This window comes from Ixodes scapularis, unplaced genomic scaffold (assembly GCF_016920785.2).
Source record: "Ixodes scapularis isolate PalLabHiFi unplaced genomic scaffold, ASM1692078v2 PGA_scaffold10__122_contigs__length_95168666, whole genome shotgun sequence".
NCBI classification, from domain to species: Eukaryota; Metazoa; Arthropoda; class Arachnida; order Ixodida; family Ixodidae; genus Ixodes; species Ixodes scapularis.
The window spans coordinates 84,491,738-84,502,463 of record NW_024609836.1 but is presented as its reverse complement, the minus strand read 5'-3'; the positions used below and the strand labels follow the sequence as shown (position 1 = coordinate 84,502,463).

The following is a 10,726-nucleotide window of genomic DNA, read 5'->3' as shown; positions in this document are numbered from 1 at the left end:
AAGATTATGAAGTTCACTTAAAGTTTTACTGGCAAATTATAGAAATAAAAATCGGTTTTTAAATTCATAAATATAAAAACTCTTCACATAAAAATAAAACTAACGAAGAGCCCGGAGAGTTAAGGTTTGTGACGTCATATACATTGTGAAAGCAGCAGCGCGGATGAATGGAAGGCATTAACCGGAAGTTCCTCAAGTTGTCTGTTTCCTTGGTCTTTTTCTTGTTTTCTCTGCGGCTTTTCCCCTGTGCTCCTTTGCGTGCCTCGTCGTGAAAGCACTGGACCCAAGAACAGAGTAGGTGTATTCAATTGTCTCTTGACGAGCTCAAAGATGCTCGTTTCTTCACTTCCAAATGGAAGTTTCCAGCGAGCTCCACAGTCCTGTGAACTCGAGTAAGCGTTGTCGTCCGTTGGTGTCGGAGGTGTCTTGGTTCATAGTAACTCCCAGCTGTCCGAGGGAAGAAAAAAAAAAAAAAAAAATGGTTGTACACGTCGGCTGAATGCGGGAGCTTGTTTTGTCGTTGGACGCTTCACGCCCGTCGCCTTTCACATGCCTCGGGGTATCTCAGTTGGTCGGTGTCGTTCATAAGGTGTTCCCAGCGAAGCGGTGTCACTCCTCAGCCCCGAAATGGATTTCGACGACTGGCGTCTTGATGACAAATGGGCGACCTAACAAACTCGTCGAAAAAAGTAACCGCGACGACTAGCTGCTACCAAACACCGTCCGGATAACTCAGCAGGTTGAGTTTTGGGAGCGTGTTGTTTTGAAAGTATTCTCGTAGCAGGGTGTATACCTGTTCACTACACGTTTTACGACAGTGTCGGTGTAAGAAGGAGGGATTGTTATCGCGATTTGACCTTATTGCTCTTTTCGGCCACTTTTGGGATCTCGTGAACGAATGTTGAAATGCACAGTTGCAGTGTGGCGAGCTTTAAGCTGAGAGAAATGTCTCAAAGAAAAAAAAAAGTCGAGACTATGATGGATGTATTCGTGTGAGCCGACCAACAGCCGTACGATAAGCCTTCAATTTTGTCGCATTTAATGGGCAAATGCTGATTTCGTGTATGTCAAACAAGGTTGAAACTACCAACTCCAAGAATTTATCTGCAAGGTTAGTCATGAATGAGGACCATATAATCTTGCCTAAAGAACAGCCGGTGAATGCTCGGAGTAAAAACTACTTTGTAGACCTGCTGTGTTTTGGCTGTGCTGTCGGAGTTCTTTGTTCGTGATTGTGTTAATAACCCCATGAATTCTTTGGACAAATCAGTGTGTCATACAAAGGGAGGTCAGAAAGAGTTGAGTGAGAGTTGCCATATCATTCAAAGATCCGTTGTAACAAGCTGTTACCAGCACAGCTTACTCAATTGAAAATGCAAGAAAGAGCACCACTCCTGCTAGATCACTCCGGCATAATCACATTTGTTCTTACGGGCCTAGACCTTAATTCATGAGGCCAGCGTTCCATCACGCTGCTGCCAGCTGCAGTAGGTAGTGGGTAGAGCTCTGCATATCCGCAGATAAGATAAAAATGAACGAGATTTAGGGATCGGATGTGGATATCTGCAGGTCCAGATCTACATTTTTGCCGAGGGGCCATAGACGTGTTCGACTGCGTGGTGTAGAGGGAATAAGTGAGTGATACCATGAAGTGCATCACTCTTAGATGAAAGGTGCCAATTGGTGAGAAAATTGTTGTTTACGTCAAAAGAGATTTGATTCTCACCAAAGATTGCTTTAGAATATGTTCTGTCTCTCTAGAAATGTTGTTTATAGAAAAAGTAAAGAACTCGGGAGCATAAGTCGACCCAGGAAAGCGTGCTCTTGTTTGACAGGGAAAGAGTGGAAAACGTTTCTTGGGGAAAAAAAAACAACAAAACGTACAAGCCAGAAGAAAGCAGAAGTAGCCTGTAAAGTGGCTTCCTCGCCTACAAGTGGATCGAGGAGTCCGATTTCGATCCTCTGAAGTGGTGGAACTTGGGCCAGCACGAGTTTCCGCACCTCATTCTTGTAGCGCAGTTTGTGAATGCCACCCCAGCATCAAGGGAGAGAAGCTTCTCGTTAGGGGGTATTTTTTAAGAAAGGCGAAACAGTCTGAATCCATCCATGATATCAATATTTTGTTTCTTCTAACAGAAACCTCGACAAGTAAAACGTTGCTTGTGTGTGCGTTTTCTTTTTTTTTCGACAGTTGGCATCGAGTTGTTTTTAAGTATATGGTTTCGAGCACACAGCTGAGTGTTTGTGTTGTACACCCTCAGCATGCAGCTGAAGGTGTACCAGCGTCTTACCATATATACACAACTATAATTTGCTGCGGTGAGTCGTCTACCACTTTTTTATTGCTTGGCCTAAATAAAATGACACAATGTTATTAGTCTGTCCTTCGTTAATTTTCACACTTATAAAATATGCATCTGCTTGAAGTTGGTTTTTGAAAGCAAAAAGGAAAATATGTATTAAAATTTTCTTCCTTTAAAGCACACCTTCTGGACAGAGTGTCAGTGTCACGGACTCCCAGGACGATCTCATAACTCAAATCATTATTCCAGCGATGCGAAGTGTCTAGCTGGAAGAATGATTGCTTATTTTATTAATACGATAAAATGGCTTTTACTGTATTCTGACACAAAGAGTTCTTTGTACAAAAGTAAGCAGACAGCTTACAAGATACCATCCAGATGCTTCCTTAAATTTTTATTATTGCTTGATTTCATGACGTCTGCGGATGCGTATCGGATGAAGATACAAACATTTAAGAACAATGCAGTTCGGATGCAGATACAAAGTCTTGCATGCGGATGATCAAACTCTTATCCGCGCAGGGCTCAAGTAGTGTGCACATTAAAAAGCCTTTGGCACTAACCTTTTTGGGGACAAAAGGCAACATAGTCAAGGGTTGAAGTCACTTAGCATCTATAGGTCATCTTCAAGGCCTGAGGACACTTTGCTCTTTCAGGACCTGAAGCTTCTTTTTTTTTTTAAGACATTAGGACACTTACCTACTTCAGGGCCTGAGGACGGCTTCTTCAGGCCTTGAAGATACTAAGTCTCTTAGTGAAACATTGTTAGTCACTTTGAGGCTTTGTGGTGATTTCTTTTAAAAGTTCTTGCTTCCAGCTTTGACTGTCTTCGGCTGTCGTGTGACATTGTGCGACGTTGCAACACGTCCCCTTGCAGGTAGTTCCCTGGCGATGCCTTGTGGCCGGAGGCGGTCCCATGATAGCTCGCCGTAGACGCACCGCCTCGGGGTCGGAACAGGAATACAGTTCTGTGGTCGTGCCTTCGACGACCTCCCGCTCTGCCGGGACCCACTACAGCCCGCAACCGGCGTTTGCGGTCAATGCCGGTGACGCCATGACCAGTCGTGACCGCACCTCCGAGTTCAAGTCGGCCGCAAAGCTGCTCCAGGGCAGACCCGTGAGTGCTCGTCGGTTGGCGTGGCGGTGGCCGCCACAACAATGCCATGCCAACCTGGCTGTCCTTTCAGGGCAATGGCTATTTGCAAAGGAAGCAAGGACACAGCGAGAGGGCCGTTCAGGAGTGGGCAGAATTCATGCATGTCGCCAGGTGAGCCTGTTTGTACACAATCCGTGCTGGCGTCTTGGTCTTATATATTCTTTCCAGGTTGGACTGAGGAAAGAAAGTCCACGGGATGTTTCGACCTGCGTAAATAAATTAGATTATGGAGAGCTACAATTCAGTCTCAAAAATAAATTTCGCGGTGATGGCAGATTCAAGGCTTGAGAAGCGCCGGCCTACGGATCCCCAGGTGGCGGGTTCGAATCCCGACCGAGGTGCCCGCAATATGACGGAGGCTTATTGCGGAGGAGGCGCCGTGTAACCGAGCTTTCGGTTGCACGTCAAAAGATCCCCAGGTGGTCGAAATTAATCCTCAGTCCTCCGCGGGGCGTGCCAGATGCCCGTCGTAGGTTTGGCACGTAAAACCCCCAAATTTGACTTTTTCAAGGCTTGAGACCCTATGTTAACTAAATAAAGAAAACAAGAGCAATTCTTGGAAATGTATTGTGAGATTCATGGGGCCACGGATAAATTGTGTTCTACAGCACCTGCAGCCAACAAATGTCCTCCTATTGACAATTTTTGAAGTCATTTCTTTTATCTTGAATTTAGGTAATGAAATATGTAGCTGGAATTTTTGTTTCTCATCATCACTGCTATAGATACATTCTGACAAGGTTTGTAAGCTTTCCATTGATGCTTAGTTTGTCTATGCGATTCAAAGTGACCAGAACATTTTTCTTGACAAGTGTATTTGATGAGAGTTACCAATTACTCATATAGGCAAAACAACTAAATTGCCCTAATTTGTTACTCTAGAAAAGTTTTCCACTCCATAAATCAATGTTTCCAACAGAGTTCATTGCTTCCGACATGTTTGGTTGTATTTTATGTCCCGTTTCTAGGGCGTTTATAGTTGAACGTTTCTGAAAGAGCTTTTTTTCCCCCTTATTTCACTTTTTTTTTTTGCATTGATTTAGTTGAAATAAAGGGCACTCATTCTGTACCAATAGCAAGACCCAGTAAATCAAGGCAATCACTTCTGTCCACCGCATCCCACTTTTTTCTCTTCCAGGCAAATTGGGAAGGACATTGCAAACACATTCTCTAAGCTGGAGAAATTGACATTGTGTGAGTTTTTATGTCTTCTGATATTCTGCCATTTATCTCTGAAATTTATACGGCTTTTTCTCCTACTGTTGAGCTTAGAAACAGCTTTGAAGTTCTACCGTAAATTCCTGAGAGATAGCCCACCTAAAATCGAAAGCAAATTGGGTGAATATATGGAATAAGCTAACTTTTGGTGTGCCATCAAAAAAAGTTGAAAAGGAAGTTTCTGCCTTGGCTAACTAAGTAACACCATTTCTACTGAAGTCACCGTTTTTTGGTGTTTTTAAAGAAATGGCATATCGTGCCAAAAAATAGGGGTGCGTTATCTTTAGAAGGTGGGGGCATCTCTCAAAAACTTTACAATAATTTTTTTTTTATACAGAAATGAGAAGTGTGGTATGAGAGAAAGTGCACATTTGTAACACTAAACTGGCGGTCTTTTGGACATTCATCTTTTTGCGACAGTACGGTGTTATTGTTTACACAATTTCCAAGGTGAAACAGATAGATACGTTATTCACATGTGTTGCATTATGTAATATAGAATATGATGCTCCTAAAAACAAACTTGGGCACTGAAGCTTCGACATGCATGTCGAAGTTGGTGTGCTCAAAGGTTACAGCTTTGAACCCTCTTCAAGAAAACACTAGCACAGTACTATGCATCCTTCGTACCATAAAATCAAGAGAGATGCCCCAGCCCCGAAAGATAGCCCACTTCCTATTTTTGGCTTGATTTGCTATATGTTTTTAAAACCGAAAGATAGCCCTCTCCTATGCTGGAATCAATGATGGCCTCGGCGTAAATGTGGCTAGTTCGCTATGGTGGGATACAAGCGAACGTCGCTGACTGGGAAGTGCAGTCATCTTTGCTTCCTTGCCCCTCGCCACCATTACAAGCTTGAAAGGGACACGACCTGGGTTTTTAAGACGGGCGCTCAAAAATACAACGCCTGAAGTTAAATCATTTGCGTATAAAACTCTAGTTCGATCATCTCTTGAATACGCGCACGTGATTTGGGATCCATATGTCAAATATCAAGTAGAACAACTTGAGCGTATCCAGCGGCGGGCAGTAAGATTTGTTTATTCAGAGTATCGCCGCACGGAATCGGTAACAGAACTATTAAAAAAAGCGGGGCTGCCAACTCTGGGTCAGCGGAGAAAAATTGGATGGTTAAAATTTTCCTATCAACTCTACAATGGGCATTATAACATCAGTTCGAGTGACTATATACAGCTTCCTGGTAGAAGGTCCCCGAGAGTTAATAATCAGTTTGGAGTCAAGCCGTATTTACCAAATCTCGATGTTTTTAAGTACTCTTTTCTTGTAAGAACAATTGAGGAGTGGAATAGTTTGGATGGCGACCTCTTTGTTGGGATTGGCAGTGCCGATAAGTTTGAAGCTGTGTTATTTGATTTATATGCAGAGCCATACTAGTATTCCTTGGTGGTGGTGACTTTCGGTGGTGTGGTTCAACCGAAATTGTACTCAAATGATTGTATTGCGGTGATTGTTCTTGATCTTTGGTTCTGTATTTCTGTTGTTTTGTTGCTGTACACTCCTGAAACAGCCCGAAAGGGCTTTCAGTATTGCAAATAAATAAATAAATAAATAAAGACCTAAAAATAGCAATTCTTCAAACTTTTCTTGATTGCACACCGAAAGTTAGCCCACTCCATATTTTCAGCCGATTTGCTCTTGATGTTAGGTGGGCCATCTCTCGGCATTTTACAATAGTCGGGTACTTAGTTATTGAATCAGATTCAAGGGATTTACTGTTATTGACAGCAACCAATATCTTTTTTGTGGTTCAAATTTCGCAAGATCGGCAGACCATAGGGCGTCCCATATCTGCCATTTGGAGTGCGCTCATTAATTGAGGGTCGTTAATTTGTTATGCATCTATTCTAAAAAAAAAAAAAAAAACCTGGCATCACTTCCAAGCTTGCAGGCATAGGTCATCGTCACAGTCATCTTCTGTAGGTCTGGCTAGCGCGTATTGTCCTGCAACGAGTATGCTCGCTTTGAACGGGTGCAGTTGCAATTTGATCCACTGGACCACGACAAAAGTGTCCCGACAACGTCTTTCTTCTCGCGATTCCGTTTCAGTGGCAAAACGAAAGACCATCTTTGACGACAGGCCGATCGAAATCCAGGAACTGACGTACATCATCAAGCAGGACATTGGCAGCCTCAACAAGCAGATTGCCCAGCTGCAAGATGTACGTAGACACTCTGCTATTAAGGGATTCCATCGCTCTTTAGAGAACTGCATCACAGTTGGAGGGCTTTTAGGCACATTAAGACAAAACGTGTGTAAGGGCTCGGATCCCCCAAAGAAGTGTGACAGAATGCCGCGAAAACCTTTAAGAAATCTGTGACACATACTTCAGAGAACACTCTGTACAAAAAGAATGGCAAAACGAGAAAAAAGAACAATCGTAGGGTCGTGGGAATCGAACCCACGACCCTATGATTGTGGGTTCGGCATTCCACGACTGCGCCAATTGGTGGCCAGACGCAAAGCCGGTCAGCTTTGTCTCTACCACAATGGCATCTCCTAACTGGAACGTGACCTTCAGACTTCAGCAATCAGCGTTCACGTTCAAAGAGTTTATAGAAAGAAACGAGAAATCCAGGACATGCCCGCCATTGCATAAAAAAAAGAGAGAGTTTGGAATAAACTAACGTGCTATGGCCAAAGAAAAATAAGAAAACTTCAGTGTTCGCCACAAACCCTGAACAATGCCGCTGAAGCACAACGTAAATCATTTTTCCACACATGGGCTTGTATTCAGGGGGGAAGCCCCCATGGGCTTCCCCCCTGGGTACAAGCCTGGTTAAAGGATTGCGGGGCCTCCTTTCGCAGCTGCGAAAGGAGGCCCCTGGTGCCGAAACGGGGTCTGCCACGGCTGCTCCGATCTCCCATGCCTAATGCAAACCCTGGTTGTCTATCGTGCGTGGCACCGTACTAGTCGTTCTATCATTTATGTAGTGTGCTGCAACCAGTTTCCCATTACGAATCTTTTGTAGGATGGTTATATCCTGATTTAAAGAAGCGTTTTAGTGGGAATCGCTACTATAATTAAAAGCACCATGTTACTATGTTGTCGCTGAATTTAAAAAAAAAAAAATTCAACCTGTTTGTTTTTGGTGTTTTTTTTTTCAGGCTGCGCGGTCCAGTAAAAACCGTGGCACAAAGCACATGCAGTCACATTCCAACTCTGTGGTCGTCTCTCTGCAGGTGAGAGTGCTGCGATGGTTTCGTGTCTTCAAAGCAGTCTTGTCTTCTGCGAAGTGCAACTTCTGCCGTGTAGGACTGTTTGACCTTGTCCCTTGTAGTTGCTGTTCAAGGGATTCAACTGTAAACATCTAGTAAATATGACTAACTTGAAAGACAAGTCTCTGAAGCTATGTTGCAATAATACAAGTTCTTTCCCTTGCAGTCGAAATTGGCCTCCATGTCCAACGACTTCAAGAGTGTCCTCGAGGTGCGAACTGAGGTAAGGTCACACGCATGAGACTCGTGCCGTTCGTCTTACCCTGTAGCCTTTTTGTAAGGGCCGTGACTCCAAATTTCGAGAAGTGCTCGAGTTCTTTTTTGTTAGCTTAGCATTGAATGAATTGTACGTCGTGCGTGAAGATATAATTCCACACGGCGCAATTTATTTTATTTTCTAGAATCATGCATGTGCAACGCTGTTCAAGCATCACCATCATTATTGCCGTTGCACAAAAAAAGATGGGGACAATACCATTTTTTTAAAGCATCGTGGGAACGAGTCCTAAAACATTAAACTTCAACATTGTCACGCGGCAGCCAGATGTGAGTATGTCGCAAGTTGAGGAACCGGTTGTTATGTCTGGAACTGGCTATATTCCACTACAATTGGCTCTACACATGCTTACAAAGCACTAGGTTTTAAAAACTAGTCTAGCAAATGTGCCAAGAAAAACCTCCACACATGCAAACTTGGCAAGTGCACAGATCTCTTGTCTGTGCATGAAGATCGAGTGAGAGTGAAGATTTATCGCAGGCAAGAAAACATTGTGACACAATGTAACAACTCGTGACATGTGAGAAAACAAAACAAGTGGCAAGGAAACGACTTTTGACACGAGAGAAACGAGATCGTGACTCTCAAGAAAACAGTCTGCGACACGTGAGAGAAGTTTTCATACCACGCAAGGGAACAGCTCGTGACGAACGTGTTCCGGTATTACCACGCAGAACCTGAAGCACCAGAAAAATCGTCGTGAGCAGTTCTCCCAGAGCGGTCACGTGAGCACAGCCATGCCGCCCTCGGCGCTCTCGGGCCATGCGGGGTCGGTGCTGCTCGCCGACGAGTATGCGCGGTCTACCGGAGGCAGCGCGGGGGACTACTCCATCAACATGGAAGGCGGCGGAGCCCGGCAGAGGCAACTCCAGAGCCAGCAGCAGATGCTGCTACTTGACGAACAGGCAAGCCGACGCTACCCTTATTCGCGGACCCTTTAACTACGTGTGCGTTCTGGATTTGCTATGGAGGTTAGACTAGGGCGACCGTAATCCCCGTAGTAGTCGGAAAGCACACATGCATCGCGGTGCATGCGCCTTGTAAAACGTTTTCGAGGAAGAGGTTTACACCAGCGAATCTACCGTAAGCACCAGGTTTGCCGGGGCAACAGAGGTGGTGGTCTCGGCCGGTGCTCAGGAAGTTCACAACGATAGATGGCGCTACCCACCTCTTTCAATTCAAAGAGGGAAACCCTGAAGCTGTGGTGTATCCAGCCGTTTAAAGTACTCAATGCCTTGTGTTTTCCTGAAATGAGGTGTATTCTCCAAGAAGGGATTTGACATTGCCCAATGAATGATGCCAAATTAAATAATAAAGAGTCTTCCACACAGACATCTATGCAAACAAAACATATTGGCAGATGTAACCGCAGAAAGAGCCCAAAAGTTTACTTTAAGGGAAATAGAATTTTCAAGGTACTTGTTTTATTTTCTTATATCATTACCTCCCTAACAATTAAACATTTTTTCTGCTTATCTTTTACTCGCTTGGTACTGACTTTGCAAATGCACACTTTTGTGTCTTTGGTCCCTCTCACAGAGGTCAAATGTTTGACCTGCGCTGTTCTTTGTGCAACTTGCGAGTCTTTCTATACAAACATCATGGATGCTAAGCGGCGTTGCACTTTGTATGTTTCACGTTCCTGTAGGAGTCGTACATCCAGAGCCGTGCGGACACAATGCAAAACATTGAGAGCACGATTGTGGAGCTGGGTTCCATCTTCCAGCAGTTGGCCCACATGGTCAAGGAACAGGAGGAGATGGTGCAGCGGTATGGCGACACCCTCTCTTTTCTTTTTATGCAGATGACTTTTATCTTTGTTTGCTCGAAGTTGTTAACAGGCGTGCATCCATCCATCTCTTAGAATGTGAAAGGTGCACGTCCCACACTTGCAGGGTGTTTCAGCTAATTTGTGTCAAGACTTTAAGAAGAGCTGGTGCGCGCTATGCACGTCGAACCAGCTTACTCGTACGGCGTGAACGGAGCCTTGTTATGCGTTCGCTTTGCAGAATCGACGCCAACGTCGAAGACACGTCGTTGAACGTCGAGGCGGCGCACTCAGAGATTCTCAAGTACTTCCAGTCGGTGACGTCCAACCGGTGGCTGATGATCAAGGTGTTTGCGGTGCTCATAGTGTTCTTCATCATCTTTGTCGTCTTTGTGGCCTGACCGCACCGCAAGACCGTTGACAAGACCTTTCTGGGCTGTATTTATGCTGGGCAACGAGTTTCTTTTTACCTCGTTAATAAATTGTTTTTGCTTTCCTCGCTTCGCCGACATCCTCTCGGCCGTGCACCTTGTAGAGGACAGTGTCGGTACGGTGTCAGGTACGCGTCTGCAACCGGTGTGTTTAGCGTCTTATTCCGCCCCTGCATCGAAAGTGGTGCCCAAGTAGTAACAGTCCAGACGGTCGCAAAGCTGGAGTGCCGTGCTGTCTCCGATGTCGCGATCCTGGCGGTTGGACTTGGAAGTTCTTTAAAAAAGAACAGAGAATGCAATTGGTCGGCGCCGCTCCGCTGACCAATCACGGCAG

At 44.7% G+C, this 10,726-nt stretch overlaps 1 protein-coding gene across 2 annotated transcripts; it reads left to right on the top strand.

Annotated features, from left to right (window-relative positions):
- Positions 1 to 197: 197 nt before the first annotated feature.
- On the top strand, positions 198 to 10,456 carry LOC8023971 (syntaxin-5). 2 transcript variants are annotated; one of them, XM_029974218.4, is made up of 10 exons: positions 198 to 294; positions 3,181 to 3,420; positions 3,491 to 3,570; positions 4,598 to 4,653; positions 6,746 to 6,858; positions 7,806 to 7,880; positions 8,083 to 8,139; positions 8,868 to 9,098; positions 9,842 to 9,963; positions 10,203 to 10,456. In XM_029974218.4, the coding sequence occupies exons 2-10, from the start codon at positions 3,220 to 3,222 to the stop codon at positions 10,360 to 10,362; spliced, it is 1,095 nt and encodes a 364-aa protein (XP_029830078.1). In that variant the 5' UTR covers positions 198 to 294; positions 3,181 to 3,219; the 3' UTR covers positions 10,363 to 10,456. The 2 variants fall into 2 exon arrangements, with proteins under 2 accessions (XP_029830078.1, XP_042144646.1); XM_042288712.1 differs by having other exon boundaries at positions 274 to 392.
- Positions 10,457 to 10,726: the final 270 nt, after the last annotated feature.

Bases quoted from the DNA above. Each gene is read 5' to 3' on its own strand.
- LOC8023971 (XM_029974218.4), top strand. From the start codon at position 3,220: ATGATAGCTCGCCGTAGACGCACCGCCTCGGGGTCGGAACAGGAATAC. The intron at 6,859-7,805 runs GTACGTAGACAC...TTTTTTTTTCAG, and splicing joins AGATTGCCCAGCTGCAAGAT to GCTGCGCGGTCCAGTAAAAA. The intron at 9,964-10,202 runs GTATGGCGACAC...TTCGCTTTGCAG, and splicing joins CAGGAGGAGATGGTGCAGCG to AATCGACGCCAACGTCGAAG.